Source organism: Podarcis erhardii (assembly GCF_964252035.2).
Source record: "Podarcis erhardii genome assembly, chromosome: 17".
In the NCBI taxonomy this organism is placed as follows: Eukaryota; Metazoa; Chordata; class Lepidosauria; order Squamata; family Lacertidae; genus Podarcis; species Podarcis erhardii.
This window is the reverse complement of record NC_138515.1, coordinates 9,671,320-9,689,592: the sequence shown is the minus strand read 5'-3', so window position 1 is coordinate 9,689,592 and position 18,273 is coordinate 9,671,320. Positions and strand designations below refer to the sequence as shown.

The 18,273-nt window shown below is 44.7% G+C and overlaps 2 protein-coding genes across 2 annotated transcripts in view; one reads left to right on the top strand and one right to left on the bottom strand.

Moving 5' to 3' along the window:
* The window catches only part of LOC309332070 (alpha-2-macroglobulin-like protein 1), a 124,766-nt gene that overhangs the window by 67,458 nt on the left and 39,035 nt on the right, over window positions 1-18,273 (top strand). The gene's annotated exons all lie outside the window — the stretch shown is intronic.
* Window positions 1,938-18,273, bottom strand: part of LOC309332078 (alpha-2-macroglobulin-like protein 1) — a 42,221-nt gene continuing 25,885 nt past the window's right edge. The window contains exons 15-29 of the mRNA XM_081844813.1: window positions 15,612-15,708; window positions 15,161-15,302; window positions 14,648-14,873; window positions 13,566-13,692; window positions 13,006-13,127; window positions 12,644-12,695; window positions 12,189-12,272; window positions 11,692-11,868; window positions 10,598-10,679; window positions 9,651-9,807; window positions 9,303-9,377; window positions 7,815-7,977; window positions 6,623-6,783; window positions 3,779-3,994; window positions 1,938-2,132 (exon numbers count right to left, since the gene is read on the bottom strand). Of these exons, the coding sequence (XP_081700939.1) occupies window positions 1,953-2,132; window positions 3,779-3,994; window positions 6,623-6,783; window positions 7,815-7,977; window positions 9,303-9,377; window positions 9,651-9,807; window positions 10,598-10,679; window positions 11,692-11,868; window positions 12,189-12,272; window positions 12,644-12,695; window positions 13,006-13,127; window positions 13,566-13,692; window positions 14,648-14,873; window positions 15,161-15,302; window positions 15,612-15,708 (2,061 nt within the window). The 3' untranslated portion in view covers window positions 1,938-1,952. The remainder of the gene's footprint in view (window positions 2,133-3,778; window positions 3,995-6,622; window positions 6,784-7,814; window positions 7,978-9,302; window positions 9,378-9,650; window positions 9,808-10,597; window positions 10,680-11,691; window positions 11,869-12,188; window positions 12,273-12,643; window positions 12,696-13,005; window positions 13,128-13,565; window positions 13,693-14,647; window positions 14,874-15,160; window positions 15,303-15,611; window positions 15,709-18,273) is intronic.

The following is an 18,273-nucleotide window of genomic DNA, read 5'->3' as shown; positions in this document are numbered from 1 at the left end:
AACTGAAAGGAGTTTGACAGCTGTCAAAGAAGCTGTCAAACGGGCGGACAAAGTAAAGAATTTTGCTATTTAATGACTCTTGGAATTAAAGCTGATACATTTGGACTGAGGCGATTGGAAACAAAGTATTGATAATAACAAAGTAACAGATTATTGGAAAAGGACTACTAAATAACTGAAAGCCCCCTAGGGGGAATTAGTGACATTACAATGGCTGCAGAGGGAAAATTACTGGCGGAGATAGAAAAAATGTTTTTTCTCGTGGGAATCCTGCAGGAGCAGAGTATGGCTTTGAGTAAAGTTTTTATGACCTTGAATCTTGAAACAAACAACTCTGCTGAATGCACAAAGGAGATGTACGATAAAAATTCTGCAGCTGAGCAGGAAGAGATGCCTTTGGAATTGACAGGGAAAAAAGAAGGAGTTCAGACATTACAAGTGGAAAATATCAACCAGAAATCTGCAGCGTTAGAGTATGAGCAAGAAGACCTCTGGATTACAGACCTGCGAAAGATGAGAAAGAAGAAGAGAGAAGCCCCTGGAGTACTTGGAATATTAAAACTAGAAAGAACAAAGCAATATGATTGGGACTTTTCTCTTGAGTATGGAAAACTAGATGGTCTTTCGCAGCAAACACTCTTTAACATTCTGAATGAAAGAAAATATGATCTGACTCTGACTGAACTCCTTCGGGGTCTTAGGACCATCAAAGAGGACTACCAATATAGCTGGCAGAGAGGGACTGACAGAGAATCAGACGCCTCGGACGTGAGGAATCCGGGCTAGAAATATTTTTTGTTTGTTTTCTGGACATTGGTCTAGGAAGGGATAGAAACCGGGGCAGGGGGGGGAGAGAATAGAATTATAAAATGTTATGTTTTGTTTTACTTGGTCAATGTGACCTATAATTATTATAATAAAGGGAAAATTTGTGAAGGGGAAGTTAGATCGACCTTAAAAAAAAAGAAATTAATGATTATAAGAGAATTGGATAGTTGAATATAGATAAACAAAAGATTTTAATTTTTAAAAGCAATGTGAATATCTTTAAGAGGTTAGGTAAGAACTTGCTGAATTAATTTTGGAATTGGGATGTAAGAGGAGGGGGTGGGGGGAAGTCAATGAAAGTGGGTAAAGAAACTTAGGGTATGTAATTGTATTTGTGTGTTTGTTTGTCTTTGTCTTTGTGTGTGTGTCTGTTGTTATAAAATGTAAAAACCCAATAAAAATTATTTTAAAAAAAAAACAAATGGCCTCCCAGAAGGGATTACGTTCGACAACCAAGGTACTACGGTAGTGAACTTCCTTCCCCACTGCCGCACAAGTGAGCAGCCTGGAGGATGGGTTTAATCAATGTCTCACTCTAGGCAGGGCCACCCTGAGGTGATTGCTGATGAGACTCACTACCCAGCTTGCTGCTGAGACAAAATGGTGGCTACAGCCATCAGAGCTAAGTGCTCCTCTCAGCCTGGGTGGCTGTGACCAGCAAGCAGAGGCCCATCACTCCAGAGCCTTCCCCTTGCTTCCATTCAGCCTGGGGCCTAAATTGAAGGAACAGACCTCAAAATATGCATGGCCTCAGGCATACATACTACCGCCTCCATTCCTGTTCTTCGCAAGTCTCCCCCTTTTCCCTTCCAAATTCTCAGGCTCAGGGACTTAAAAGCAAAGAGCGAGAAGGCTTGCAAAAGCCTTTGCTGGTCTCCCCCCCCCCCCCTTTCCCTTATAAGTCTCCATTCCATTGCGAGTATACAGGATTTTGACAAGTGGGCAGCCCAATTACCTTAGACAGAGCTCATGATTCTGAACCCAGCTCCCGGGGAACTCCAGCATGGGATGAGGTGGGAGGCAGAAAATTTTTTTATCAATTTTTTTTGCAAATATGTTGTAAATAGGCAGAACATATTTTTGCATGCAACTATTCACATGTTCCCAAAGCTTCGCAAGCTGCTTCACCAGAGTTGTGATTTTTGGAGCCCCTTCAGAAGCAGTTTAGCAGAAGTACAGTACCTTACTTGTACATGAACATCAAAATATTTCCTGGTAGTCTGGTTGCATTCCTTTGGTGATGTCTCGACACTCAGAGCAAAAGCTTCCGATGGTGGAGGCTCTTTGTGGTATCGAAGAGTAGTCTACGTGGGGAAGAAAATTGCTGTATTCTGGGCTGACTTCTGGCATCTTCTGTGATGTGTATTATAATGCTTTCATCATTAAGGGCCACTATCTGAACGATAACCTTGCTCATTTGATTGCCCTTTTTACACATCACTGTCTTTTTATTTATATATATTGCTTGTTTTATGTTGCCATGGCTGTTGGCTAATGCGAATAAAGTTTATCTTATCTTATCTTTCATCATGTGTGCTGTCAGTGGTACCTTGGTACTCAAACGCCTTGGTTCCCAAACGCCGAAAACCTGAAAGTAAGCGTTCTGGTTTTCAAACGTTTTTTGGAAGCCGGACATCTGATGCGGCTGTCGGCTATTGTTTCTGGGGCGCCTGCACCAATCAGAAGCTGTGCCTTGGTTTTTAGACATTTCAGAAGTCAAACAGACTTCTGGAACGGATTAAGTTTGGCACCTTTGTTTTTGCTATTTGTTTTGCGTTTTTGCTTTTTTAAAAAAAAATTATTAAGGGTTTTCTTGTTTTACAGTGTAAGTGTAATGCCTCGTATTTTTTTTTTCCCATGTAACATTTTTACAAATCCATACATTTGTTGAGGCATTAGGGGGAGAAGGGAAAAAAAGGGAAAAAAGAAAGGGGGGTAGAGGGAGGGGAGATGGATGGGGTTGGGGTCGGGTTTGCGTTTTTGCGTTTTTGCTTTTGAGGCTTTTTCGGTTAATTTGTTTTTGTGACTGTGTGGAACCCAGTTCAGCTACGGACTGATTGATTGTGTGACTGCGGAAATGGATACAAGCCCCCTCCCCCCATCCAAACAAAGACTATCATCAGTGCATAATTTTAATTTTTATCATCTACAATACTGTCTTATTTCTTTTATAGTACAGTACACTGATTATTGCTTTCATTTTATGGATCAATAGTCTCGTTAAATAGTAAAGCTCATGTTAAATTGCTGTTTTAGGGGTCATTTTTAAAAGTCTGGAACTAATTAATCCATTTTGCATTACTTTCTATGGGAAAGCGCACCTTGGTTTTGGAACGCTTTGGTTTTGGAACGGACTTACGGGATGGATTAAGTTTGAGAACCAAGGTACCACTGTAATATGTTTTTAAGGCCTTTCTGTTGGTTGGTTGGTTGGTTGGTTGGTTGGTTGGTTGCTTGGGGCTATAACCCGTATTTGGCTGACCAATAAAATCTGGTGATGGTGGTGATGATGATATACAATATGGGCCACTCAGTGAGTGTTCCATCACGTCGTTTTCACCAGGAACTCTGTTGGAACTCTGCCCTATCCTAGCTATTAACTGTTGACCAACTTATACTCCCATTTATTTATCTAATTCTTTCTGTTACTGACGTTATTAACAACCCATGGCCAGAACCTCCATCTGCTGAATCTGTGCTAATGAATTGCCTTTCCCTTCAAACTTGCAAGAGTCAGTATGTTTCATTGGATTTTACCCAGCTATCCTGCTGTGGAGCACGATGAACATGAATGCTCTTTTCATTTTCTCAGGACTGCTCAGGATCTGAGACATGCCCCCCCCCCAGCCTCTCCCTCCTTTGTGACAATCTGAAAAGTGCCTTGGTCTGTTGCTTCTATCCTGCTCCCCGTGGATCAAAGGTGAGCCTTGTTTGTGCCTTGTCCCCTTACCTGCACATAGGCACAGCCGTTCCCTGACACCTCCAGCTTGTATTGACCAGGAATCTCTGCAAGAGGGGCCTGTTGCAACACCAGCCGGTTCTTCTTGCCCACATGGAACTCGTGCTGGAAACCCCCACTGGATTTCACCAGCACCTTCACATCTTCTGCCTCACGATAGGTCAAGGCTGCATACTTGGATAAAGCCTGCAGGGCAATCATTGTGTTCTGGAGAAAGCAAACAGTCGTCTTGGATGGTGGGGTGGAGATCCAGGAGACAAATTTTAACACTTACTGAGATCTTATAAACAATAACTCCTTTTGCCCCTCATCCTGCCACACCACTGCAGCCATTGAACATGGTGAACCTCAAATGATGGCTTTCGAGTGCCCGATAATTTTCTAAGATTTTAAAGGTTACAGAAAAAATAAATAAATAAAAAGAGAACAATCGAAAAAAAGAAAAAAAGTACATATAATTAAAAAAAACATCATCAAAAAACAGAAAAGAGAAAAAAAAGAAGTAAAAAACAAGTCAAACCTTTAACTCACTTACTTACATTCACTTATTTCCTTGACTTCCTCACGCCTCCCATTTTTGTATTCTAATTCAATTAGATATTCCAGCAAATCCTTCCAACTTTGTTTTTATCCTAATAATTTATCTTATACTATAATTCCCCTCTTTGTAGTCTAATTCATATAAATATTTCAACAAATCCTTCATCTTATTTTTATCCTTATATCTTATCTTAATATACTATAATTTTCCATTCTTTCTTTCACCAAATAACCATCCACTTTTACTTTATTTAATCTTATTTCTCATTAAAACTTATATATCTGTACTTATTTCTTAAGACGTTTCCTCTAGGGTCAAAAAAGATTCCATTCCACGATTTTCCCCTCTCTCATTAAAAGAAAAATATATATATATTATATACACTTTAAATTCCCAATTTTCTTCCACCAGATCCCCTCCCCGGTTTCGGCCCCTAGCAATAGTTCCATCAATCTCGGAAAACCATCAACCCGGAGATCTAAGTCTGAAGCTCTTAAGTCTCTTTCATGTCCCCTCTGCCGGTCTTTTTGATAGTCTTTGATGTTGAAAACCAGATCTTGGGGAAGCTCCAACCCAACGGTAATCATATTCCTTCCTGCCAAACTTCCATAGTTAAGAATAGGGCCTATAGGATATTCCAAATCTTGTTTCACACTCCTTTCAAATCCAAAGGCCCCCGAAGCTCCAACCTCCACCTGGCTCAGATTTGTATCCCAAGGGTCATTTGATCTCCACATAGGGTGATCTCTCCATCTTTCACTTTCCAGACCAAGCCAGGCTTCCATCTCCAAAAATTTGCTTCTCGTAGTTGCCATCATGTAAGGCCTCAAATTGTAATCCACCGTTTGCCTTTGTAGGGTTGCGGCTCCCCCTTTCATCACTTTAATCACAACATGATTCTTCTTCTCAGATTTTTCAATTTGTTCAGTTGGAAGAGATTCCTGTGCCGAGTTCTTGTCAGCTTCTTTACTAATACCCACTTTTGTTCCCCAAATTAGAACATTAGTAGCCATAACATTTATCTGGTCTTGCAGCTTTCCCAAGAGATAAAATGTCCTGTTCAGTTCACACTCGATTTCCTTCCCGACCGCCATCCTTAAACAGTCCAAGGTCAAAAACTGGTTTCTCAGGGCTTTTATCTTTAAAAGCAATTTCCCAGCTGCTCCTTACGACAATATCCCAAAGCTCCCTCTAGAGGAATTCAAGTTCCTTTTCACTCCTTCCAGCACAGGCCCAAAGGTCCCATACGTTAAATTGTAACAGTTCCTTCCTTCTTTTTAAACGTAAGATTGTAACAAAAACGGACAGTAGAAACAAAGTCCTTCTTTTGTATCTTGACAGCTAACTTGACAGCTGTCAAATTTATCTATTCACCGTCAGCGTGCTCTCACAGACCACTCCCGGGTTTAGGGAAGTGGCGCTTCAGTTCCCGAATTTTAACCTTCTCCTGCAGGCTCCCCTGCTTCCAAAAAGAATATTGATGGTAGTTTCAATCAGTGGAATTTAAATCCTTTACATAAAACTCTCCACGACCTTAGTTAACAGGTTCTTTGCTTCAGTTTATTTACAGAAAGGGGAGGCGGACTTCCTGTTTAAACCTTCCCTGATTGGTGCCAATTTAAAAATACTTTAAAAATCCAATTTCCATTCTACTCACGGGTTGTTGTTTGAAATCCAATTGTCCACAAGAAAAAGTCAGCGCTCTCCAGCAACGGCTACGTGGCTTCACTCCGTAAAAATAGCGGTTGATTCAAAACACCGCGCCGCTCACCCCACGTCACTTCGGAACCCCCAAAAATGGGTTTCCCTGTGGGTAGGGGGGGCGCTCCTGGTGTCAGCCGAATCCCACGTTCCCAGGCTTCATCCGCCTGGGATTTCTAAAGGGTCTCCGCCTTCACCGCGGCGGCACGACCCGAATTCCACGGAGCGGGTTCCTCTCAGTCAGAGGAACGCCACCATTGCTGATGGCGCTAACCCGGAAGTCCTCCGAGTGCCCGATAATTTTCACTCCACTCAAGCACCACCCCTGTGCTAGAATGCACATTTCAAGGTGAATACCCAGGGATGGCTGCAAGCAATAGCAAGGGACAGTGGGAACTCCCCCTAAATACTCCCTCCAGTTTTTTGGCAGAGTATATTCAGGTGGATTAAATCTTTCCTCCTTTAATCCTTCCCATCTCTTTGCCCCCCCCCAGCAAGTTTTTGTTCTGGAGTCATCCCTGCATTCGGCACACCCAAATCCCAAAATTTGGCACCCTGCCGCACCTCTTCCCTTGAGAAACAGCTGTCGCTACCTGTGTGGATGAAAGGCCTCCATAAAGACCCTGTAGGCTGGTGAGAGAAGGCACAACTTCAGAGGCATGGTTGAGGACATCTGTGGACACCTCTGCTGTGCTGAGGAGAGACAGCAGATAGTAGGCTGTTGTTTCCACATCTGAAAAGGATACAATTCCACCTATAGAGGGGAAAGAAAAGAAGGTGGGATCATTTCAACTCCTGTAATAATAACCCAGAGCAATAATTGGAGCGGGAACTGCTGATGCTACTAAGTCTTTCTTTCTTTCTTTCTTTCTTTCTTTCTTTCTTTCTTTCTTTCTTTCTTTAGCATTACTAGGCTGCCCCCTTGGATTCATTCATTCCAGGCACCAGGGATGGGAGCAGAGATTTAAAGTCTAATCATCCCAGCCACCAGCTCAGTAAATATTGACTCTTCTCCATATACACAGTACAGCAATTAGCATGGGGGGGGGAGGCTCCTGTTGACCCCAATGGAGGCTTTTCCTGGCGCAAATTGCCGCAGCTGCATGCAGTTGTGATTTTTACTGAGATGGCCGCTATGGAGAGAAGACTTATACTTCCCCGTCCTTTTCAAAAAACCTAAGCAGTGGGATTGCCGGGTTGTTCGTCAAGTGTAGTTAGTCCCAGAAGTCATTCAGACTTGTTCTCTGCAGTGAGTCATGTTGGGCAGGGCACCACACCTTGAGTCTAGTCCCAAACCCCAGCAGAAAGATATCTTTGTAAGGAGGCTGGAAAGGGGTATGTAATGGCTTACATTGCTATCTGTAAAATGGGAATAATAGTGGCAGGTCTCAGAAGACTGCCCTTATAAGACGAAGAGTTGGAAACATATAAAAACACTCTGAAATGCTTCATCATCACAGTAATTGTGGATAATTAATTCTGGGTCACCAAAGGATTACCTGAATTGACATGTTTGTTTAGAAATAATAGAAACTACTGGGGAACTCAGAATTTACCCCAATAGCCTAAGCAGAAAAAGTTGCTACTCCAGATGTGGCAAAACAGCTGTCTCTGGAACAAGGGCTGTGTACACACGCCTGTCTTCTCTGCATGCACTGCACTCCCCCTGCTAGTTCCCCACCAAAATCAAATCCTGTCCATGGTGTGAAAGAGCACAACCTTGCTGCATTTTAGGTCAGTTAATGGGCACACAGCCTTTCTTTGCTCTGAATGAACCCCTCCTACCTGTTTTGTCAGCCCCTTCGCGCAATTCTTTCAGGAGGTTCTGCTGTATCTCTGTGTCCCCAGACAACGTGAAGACGTAAGCCAGCAAGGCCTTGGGGTAGGCATCGTCCACAGAACTCAAGTTCCTCTTCAGGCAGCCCAAGGCATCATCTACCATTGTACGCTTTAACACAATTTTAAAAAGACTCTGTTAGGTTGCTGAGTGGGAGAACTGCACTTCTCTTAGGAGGTCCTGGGGGTCTTCTCACCAAAGTATAGTTCCCCAGGAATCCACAGGGGAGGCCATGAGAGCTATAGTGGAAAGATATACAGTGGTACCTCGGGTTACATACACTTCAGGTTACAGATGCTTCAGGTTACAGACTCCACTAACCCAGAAATAGTACCTCGGGTTAAGAACTTTGCTTCAGGATGAGAACAGAAATCGTGCTCCGGCGGCGCGATGGCAGCAGGAGGCCCCATTAGCTAAAGTGGTGCTTCAGGTTAAGAACAGTTTCAGGTTAAGAACGGACCTCCAGAATGAATTAAGTACTTAACCTGAGGTACAGTGGAACCTCGGTTTTCAAACGTAATCCATTCCGGAAGACCGTTCGACTTCTGAAACGTTCAAAAACTGAGGCGCAAAGGGCAGTCTGCCAATTCAACAGAGAAAATTGTGGGAAAACAACAGATACACACTGTGGAAGCCATTCAATCTCCGAGGCGCGTTCGAAAATGGAAGCATTTACTTCTGGGTTTTCAGCGTTCGAAAACCGAAACATTCGGCAACGGAGATGTCCAAAAACTGAGGTACCGCTGTATAATTATCAGGTCAGACATCTCCCTGGTGTTTCTTAGATGGACAGAAGGTGGAGAACATGTACTCCTGCCCTCTTTTGCAGAGACTTCCAGGCTACAAGGAATTCCCTTCCAGCATCTGGACACAAGCTGAACATACAAATGACTCAGCAAAGAGTAGCATTTTATGACATATCTGGTGCAGATATGGTAATTTTGTGCCCATTATCTGCCCGTACCACCATCCTACAAACTGGGGTCAGAGACGTTCCCCCCCCCCAACTTGAGGGCTGCATTCCCTCACGGACAACCTGCAAGTAGTGTTCAGAGCCAGAAGCAAAAACTGGACAGAGCAATGGAGGGAGCTTGTATGGTAGGCTACATTTGAGGCATGCAAAAGTCAGGTTTCTACAAAAGCATCAAGAGGCATCATGGCTGCAGTTTGAGGCATGTCTCTCTATCCAGACAAGCTGAAGGCACACCAGACAGGGTGGGTGGCCAGTTACTAGAACCTGTGTTGAAAATCTTTGCCAGTAAAGTGGTTTCCCAGATGCTTCATGGGGTAGCTATATGGGGCATGGACCCAAATGCTAACAAAGCCTTAGAAATAGTGCAAATACTGAGCTGGTAGTTCTGCCCTGAGCATCAGAGTTGTACAAGGACTGATGGGGAGGTCACAAACATTTGTGGAAATCCTAAGGAAGGACTTACATTCTCCTTCATGTTGAGCTCCAGCAGTGAGGCAGCAACGTAAGCTGTTAGTGAAATCTCATCATCCACGCCACCCTAAGGATGTCAGGGGAAACAGAGAGAAAAGTCAAGGTCCTTCCAAGGCGCTTCCCACTGTTTTGAGTGGGATTCCATGACATACCAGAAAAATGGAAGTTGTGCGGTTGAATTAGTTTTGAGACAGCAAAGCTTCTCCCCACCTCTCCCCAAACTGGACCTTTCGTGATCAGGAAAGTAACAGGAAAATACGTTGGGAAGTGTGGGATAACAATTGCTTGATCCCATGTTGTATAACCTCCCCGCAAGCAAATGAATGCTCAGTGAAGGTACCTTTATGGCATTGTTGAAGACTCTTCCCACACTTTCAAAGCAGCCACTGGGAAGCTGGTGCTGCCCCAACCAGCGCACAGCATCCTGAATGTGCTTCTCATCAACATAGACATAAGTCTTGGCATGGCCAAAACCCTTAACCACAGCAGCTGTCAGCCTGCGGGATTGAAGCAAGAATAAATTTAAAAATGAGGGGCACTCAGCTTCTGAACTACAAGGGATCATACCCCACTATTTTTCATCTCAGCTTTTCTCCTGCAGCACTGAACAGAAAACAACAAAAGTGACAGAAGCCGTAAGGAGAAAGCTACTAACTGATGTTGCATGGGGACTTCTTTCCATCGTGGAAGTGACTTAAATTAAATAGGTAAATCAATGTGGGGAAAGCAAAATGTCACTTAGAGAAGGATCTGAAATAGTTTCCTTGAAGCTTTAAATTGTTTTATTCTGGATTGTTTTGTTTCATGTGCTAATGGAGCGTTTGGAGATTTTTCCTTTAAAATTTAAAGTGGTATAGACATGGAATTAATAATAATGATAATAATAATAATAATAATAATAATAATAATAATAATAATAATAGAAGAAGAACATGTGGTCATAAGGTTAGGCAATGCTGCGCAATAAAATGTTACACTAAACCTCAATTTTAATTCCCATTCCACCTGATTCCAGAAGTAGTAGTAGTTTAATTTTGCCTCTTAGGGGACACCCAAGACCACCACCCACCCACCCACAAATTGATGGTAGGCTTCTGCCTCTTTAACAAGCAACATCACCCTGAGGCCCAAAAAAGGTGCTAACTGGGAGCAAGGGCTGGCAGATCGCAGGCTGCAGGGTTGCCTGTATCACCTCCTTCTCCAATTGCTCATGACAGCAAATTGCTCAGCCTGAATGCCCACCCTGACAGCTTGGGCTGGCTGGTTCTAGCTCTGCTGCTAACTCACCAAGTATTCCCCTCAGCATCATGCATCCCAAAGGCACTGTAAGAGCCGTTATCGCGCTTGTAGAGCAGTTGGCGTTGATACCCTGGCAGAAGAGAAGAACAAAGTAGCACTGGCAATGCTAGGAGGGACCCTGATTTTACCCGCTTATATATTTAAGGGATTTACAGTTTTTTAAAAACCACCTGACTAAGTGGCCGACAAAGTTAAAACAAGACAACAATCAGCACAGAAAACAATGTAGGACCGCAGCAGTGGGAAGATGATCATAAACCAGTTACATAGGCAGCCCAGCATCTTAAAAGGCCTGGGAAAACAAAATAGAAAGAAGTGTTTTTCCGGTGCCGAAAAGACATCATGCTTTGTTAGGGCAAACCTTGTATTAAGTGTCTATGAGACATTTGCAGTGAAAGATTTGGCTGGTTATATTTGGCTCATAAAGAGAAAACAGCTCCAGGCTGTAATGGAGGCTGTGGGGAGAGAGAGACCTCTGATTTTAGGTCTGTTTAGAGTTATTTTAATTTAGTAGGAATATAATCCCATGCTGGACATGCACATGATGCTATTCAACTACTTAGAGGTATCATTATTTGTTTTCTGCTCATAAAACTTTGAATCATTTCCCCCTTTTCCCCTTTCCTTGTTTTTCTTTTTTCTGTATCACTTTACCTCTTTATAATTGAAATTCCTTCAATAAAATATTAATACCCAAAAAGTGGACCAAGGGATAAAGTGGTTGTGGGCTGGGGAAATTATAGGACTACGTCACTATCTATCAAATGGTGAAAAGAACCACAAAAAACACAATGGATTGTGATTGCAAATTCGCCATGAAATCTCCACTCCCAGCAAACACTTTTTGATCTATGAAGAACAATCATGAATACATCCTACAGATAAAATGGAAATTCCTTTCTCCAAGGCTTCCAATGTCTTCTCAAGAGCACCTTCCATTAGCATGAACAAATTCACAACAGTCTCCTCAACCTCCCTTCTCATTCGGCCAGTGATCTTCCAGACTTTTACTATTCGCAAAGTTCTTGCCAATGAACACCTGCCTTAAGCCACATTCCGAGGAGAAAAGAGGACCTACTCACCACTCTGTATGTACTTCATTATGTCCTCTTTGAGGGTGGGGGTTGCCATGTTGGTCTTCTCCAAGTACCGGAGTATGTGAATGTTAGGAACAAACTTCATCAAGTTCTGCTCACCACAGCCCAGGGGTCGCTGAATCAGAAGGTCTATATGTTGTATTGATGTGCCCATAATGTCCCCTAGATGTTGAGAAGATTGTTATTATTACCACCACCACCATCACCATCTGGAAACCAAGTCTTTTGAGGAAAGGCTGCAGGAGTTGGGTATGTTTAGCCTGGATAAGAGATGACTGAGAGGAGGTCTGGTGGCCATCTTCAAATCCTTAAAGAGCTGTCACATGGAAGATGGAGCAAGCTTCTTTTCTCCTGCTCCGTGGACCATATGAGGAAAGGAATCAATGGCAGCCAGAATTGCACATGGATAACTTGCATTATGATGTAGTGGAAAGAAAAGTCTCCTCCTCCTCCCCAGATCTCTCATGTGCAGATTTCCTCACCAATGCAGGAGACGGTAGCTCGGCCAGAGCCCTCCACAACAGCTTCAGGCAGCTTTAGGGAAACCTCATCGTGAACTGGGTCCCCTGAAAGGAGATGAAGAACAGGAATTAATGCACTTGAAAACACTATCCAAGTGGTCATAATCTGCAGTTGGACTTGCACACAGCGAAGATGGGACTAGGAGCTTGCTAGCTCAGTGAGTCTGTTTTTAGCCACTGTGTTCTCTCACCTGTCGTTCCGCCCCCTCTCCATCCCATCCCTACTCCCCTTGGCAAGCAGAGAGACAGAGTGTGTGTCTTGGGTCTCTTTTGCATCTCACTACTGCCCTAGGGAAGAGACACGTCTCCAGCCCAATGACAAGCAGAGCAACACTTTGTCTTCTCTCCAACTTGTGTTCTCTGGGGCCCCATCACAAGCCAAGCTGCCCTGAGCAAGGGATGCAGCCTAAGCACACCTGAAGAGCAGAGGAAGGCATTGTGGGTCTCTTCTTCAAGGACGCCTTCTGGCTGTGGGAGGAAAAGAGAATGGGATGGTGAGTAGGGCTGCTCTCTCAGGGGAATAATCTCCTTCTACCTTCTCTGCCTTTCCCCTGCTCTGTGTAAGAGCTCTCGCAATTGCCAGGCCTTCCAACTGATCACAGCCCCTGACTGACATCGCCTTAGACCTGGAAACAGGGAGGTTGTACAAAAATACAAAGCCCCCCCCCCTCAAAAAAACCTGTTTAGGGGAGAACCAGAGTTCTGAATCAGTTGCTGTCACTTGATAGCTGTGAGCCAAAGTTGGACATCAGGGGCTGAAGGCCACATAGACACTAACCTTGACCAGCAGGGATTTGACCACTGTGTCTGACCGGCCTCGCGGAGGTGTGGTGGAGATCTTATTGCCACACAGATCATGCGTCTCCTCTGCCTCAGCGGTGATCGAGAGATTGACATGCCCTAGAGGAAGGCAAAATTGGCACAGACCCATGATGAGTGCCAGGAGCTCAGGGAGGGGAAGAGGCTGCTTGGAGGCCAGATCCCAAGTCCAGCCCCACATCCACCAACATGCCCACCATGCCTTCAGTCTGGAGACAGATGTAAGGGACAGAGGTCGGAGCATAGGGGGTTCTGGAATGGAGATGGACCCCCAACCTCTCCTTTGGGGAGGGACACCATCTGGAATGGGGAGGAAACAAACCCATAGCACATGCAACAGGGGGCATTGGTATTATTTTCCTTATTCCACTTAATCCCCTGTTGGCTTCCAAACAGAAGACTCCGTTGGTTCTGCCAAGTGTCCTCAGATGACAAGGTCTTTGGGGAAGAAAGAGAGGGACCCTTGGCAGCCTCAACTCCACAAGTCTCCTCCCACCCACTCAGGCGCCTCAACCTCACCCAGCTGAGTCGCCGTCACGTTCCAGGAGAAGGTGTGGGCCTCCTCAGCACAGAGGCAGGTGCTGAACTGGCAGGCCGGGCATGGCTTCACGTCCACCTCCTGCGACTCCAGCAGCTTCACTCTCACCTGGGAGATGCAGCAAAATGACCCTCGTGAAGCAGGCAGAGCAGCAAGTCCAAAGCAAGGGGCAAACATTCAGAGAAGAGGCACAGGAGGTGCGCCTATGCCAGGAGAAAGAGCCAGACCCCCATGCCTAGGGTGCCCCTCATTGGGAAGCTGAGTAGAGCGTAGACTGCGCCCAGTAAGACCTCAGTGAGTGGGGTCTCCTCGTGCTTTGGGGGCACCATATTAGCATCTGTGAGGAATGCCACCCCAGATCAGACTGGTGAGTTTTATTCACTCAACAAAGTTTACAGGAAGACCTCTAATCAAAAACCCTCAGGATTATGAGTGGGTGGCTTGGCTTCCTCACACAAACCCCTCATGGCTGTTGCTCTGTGAGCCCTTCATGAAGCTCTTCAGCTGGTGGCCTGGATTGCGGCTGTGGGGAAGAGGAAGGGGGCAGCAGATGGGCATCCCTAGGCCTTGGCAGCAGATCAGACTGGGTGGCTTTCTGGCCTCTTCTGGCCTCTTGCAGCAATAAGGCTGTGTTGCATATGGGGCTGTGCACACACCACACCTTTAAAGCACACTCAGGGGTTGCTGTGGGAGGAGAACCACAGGTTCCCAGGACTGGGGGGCGAGGAGGGAATGTGCTCTATGGACCTCTTCTGCCATGAAGGGGATGGGGCTGCCTTGTGCTTCCTGTTGTCCACACTTCTGTGGAGCTTCTGCTTCTTCACCCACAGCAAGAAATGCAAGCTGTCCCCTCAACACTGAACGCAGAGTGGTGGGGGGAGGAGGGAAAAGTACTGACCTGTCCCTTGGGAGAGACAGGTGAGTGCAGGTGTAGGAAGGGCAAGGCCCTGGTGAAGTCCAGCCCCCCAGCCTCCATCTCTATCTTGTGGGGTTCCCTCCTCCTCTTTCTTTCTGGATACACATATAAGGGAAGCTTGTTTGCTTGTTCTCAATGGACACTAACCTGGATACATTCCTTCATGTAATTGAAGACAGTGGACTTTAGCAGCAAGGTCTCCCCACGGATCACAGAATATGGCAGGCTCATATCCACAAAAAACGGCTTGAAGACCCGGAACTTGGCTTGTTGGGAGAGTCCGAAGCCAATGTCGGCCACACAGAAGGCATCAGCGTTCCACTCCGTGATCGTGTCCGGAGCCGTGACTGAGTGAGTTGCTTTCCCCTCCTCGCTGAAGAACAGGAAGAGAGGTCACTCCCTCAGTGACAACAAAACTATGGATCGGTTTTCTGAAGGCTGAAGTTACATTTCCAAGGGAAAACCAGGCTCCAGGCTATGAGAAAGCCCAGGCTAGTCCAGACAGGGATCTGTGGAAAATAATTCTGTCTGATCCTTACATTGAAGAAGAGCTTGGATCTCAAAGGGTTCCCCCCACACCCCCACATCCCTGCTACTGATATCCCAGGTAGATGGCATCATCTCAGTGGTTATCGTCCTTCCCTAGCACGGTTCACTTACTTCACTGATACTAAATCCCAGACCCAGGTCTCTGGGAAGTGTGTCCTGGGTTTAGCTTTCTCTTCCTTCTTGCTTTCTGTCGAATCAACAGCCTGAGGCTTCTCGGAAATCACATTCTCATGCTGAACACTTGTGAGCAGGCCTGGAGATAGGAGAAAAGATCTCAAGTCCATCAGTAAAGATGAATCCGCAGCAGTGTGGCCAAATTTCTGAGAGAGATTATGATGGCAGCGATACAGCGATGCCACCAGGTCTCATCTGATGCACTGCACCCAGCAACGAAACCGTTGACTCAAGGGATGGGATGTCGAGAGGGAGATCCCGCTTGGACATCATGAGGTGAGCAGGAATCAGTGGGAATAAAAGCCTTGAAAGGCAGAAACAACAAAAACTGATTTCTCTACTTGGGGACATTCCAGCAGCGAAATAAGCAAATGACTGTGATTCTCACCTGTTTCAAAGCCACTTTTTAAACGTCTTGTTACTGGCAGGTCACAGGAAACAGGCTTTTTAACTTGCATGTTGGTGAAAATTTTCATTCGCATAAGCTATGGGAAACCAGGAGAATGGAAAAGTGAGGTGTGAGTATTTGACTCCCAGTAAATTAGCAAAGATGCATAAGAATACAGTGGTACCTCGGGTTACAGACACTTCAGGTTACAGACTCCACTAACCCAGAAATAGCACCTTGGGTTAAGAACTTTGCTTCAGCATGAGAACAGAAATTGTGCTCCAGCGGCACCGCAACAGTGGGAGGCCCCATTAGCTAAAGTGATACCTCAGGTTAAGAACAGTTTCAGGTTAAGAACAGACCTCCAGAACAAATTAAGTTCTTAACCCGAGGTACCACTGTACTTCAAAAATGTGTTGGAAATGCAAAGAAAAAGAGGGCACCTTTTATCATATGTGGTGGACTTGTAAGGAGATAAAATCATATTGGTAAATAATATATAATGAGTTGAAAAAGATGTTTAAGATAGCCTTCATTAAAAAAAAAAATAGAAGCCTTTTTATTGGGAACAGTAGGTGCAGAGAAACCCAAGGGAGTACAAAAGACTTTTTATGTATGCAACGATAGCAGCCTGGATAGTCCTAGGCCAAAGATGGAAAGAAGTCAAAATACCTACAAAAGAAGACTGGACAACAAAGCTGATGGACTATGCAGAGATGGCCAAAATCACTGGAAAAGTCAGGAACCAGGACGATAAAAACTTCAATAAAGACTGGGAAAAGTTTGTAATATATTTGAGAGCACAATGAAAACAATTAAAAACATTAGCAGGATTGAAATAACACTTGTAATGTGAGAAGAACTATGGATTTAAATAGAGTATTATGAAAATCTGGAGGAAGACATGATATGCAGTGAAAATGTTAATAAGAGAGGGACTTCCGGGTTGATGCGATCGGTGTAATGGCGGATTCCCTCCGAGCTCCGGAGGGAATCGGCTCCTCTGAGGACGGGTCTTGCCGCGCCGGCGACGCGGGGACCCTTAGAAACCACAGGTGCGGATACCTGTGGACCTGGTGACTCGGTGGGCACCTTAAGCGCCCCCCCTGACAGTCGAAGAGCCTTTTTAAAGGCTGCGGAGAAGGTACGGGGGGTGGCGTGGTGCTGAGAGTAAACCGCTACCTCAGTGGAGTGAAGCCGCAAGCCATTCACCGGAGAGCGTCAACTTTCTACCTGAAAACTCGATTGGATACAAACACCCCGTGAGTAGAAGAAAATTTGGACTTTTAAAAAAACCGTTATCCTTAAATCGGGCAAACGGGGGGATGTGCTAAAGGGAAGTCCGCACCCCCCCTTCATACAGGCAATTGGAAGCAAGGAGCGAAAATCTAAGATCGGGAAAAAGATTTTACGTTTACGGAAACTGGTAAGAGACTTTAATAACTTTTAAGAACAAGTTCTATTTTGTCAAGTTGTGCTGGAGGGAAGAAACGAACTTTGGAAACTTTTGTGACCCCCCCCCCCTTGGACCTGGGAGCGTCCTGCACCAATCTAGCCTTAAGAAATCGGAGTTTGACAGCTGTCAACTGAGCTGTCAAACAGCTGAACAAAGGACAAAATTGTATTACTATATATCTCTTTGGTTTAAAGGTGTTACATATAAACAGACGTGTTTTGAAACAAAGTAAATAAACAATAGGGTAAAGGATTGCTGGCGTAGAACTGTGAACAATGGAAATCCCCCTAGGGGAAACCAGTGACATTACAATGGCTGCAGAAGGAAAATTACTAGCACAAATTGAGAGAGCTTCTTTTCTCGTGGGAATCTTACAAGAACAATACACGACCTTGACTTTCAAAACAAACAATCTTGCTGACGGAACTAGAGATTTGTTCTTGAGAGACTCTGTAGCTCAACCAAATATGACATCTTTGGAGGGGGTGAAGGAGGAAGTCGGAGAAGAGAAAGTGTGGAAACCTATGGTGCCAGAGAACAAAGAAATCTTTTGGATTACAAAGTATGAAGACATGAGACTGAGGAGAAAAGTGAAGGAGGAAGCCCTTGGAAACTGTGGAATTATGAAAATTAAAGGAGTAAAGAAATATAACTGGGACTTCCTCCTCTTTTCTGGCCTTTATTATCTGCAACCTGGAGGACTTTTGGTAGAACCCTGGCAACAAGTTTTCTCAATTAGGTTTGAACTGGGAGAAGAGGAAGTAACTGTAACAGACACCCTTCGAGACCTGGAAACCAGCAAAAAGGAATATCAACAGAAAAACCGGAGAGAGACTGAAATAGACTTGAGGGCTGGAGATGTGAGGAATCCTGGCTAGGAATTTTATGGAAGGATAACTACTTGGGAAGGGACAGATACCCGGGCAGGGAGGGAGGGGGGAAAACAGATTTTTGAAAAACTTTATGATTTTTGGCTATTGTAAATTCGATTTATACTTTAATATAAAAAAAAAAGGGGGAGATTGGTATATAAATTTTGATTGATCTTAGAAATAAGGATTTATTGCATATAAGAAGATAGGGTAATATTATGGGGTTTAATAAGATGAACTAAGTTGGAGAATAAAGAGATTAAGTTTAGAGAGAGGAATAAGAACTTGCTGAATTAAATGGGGGAAGTGGGATGTATGTGGGGGGGTGGGGGGA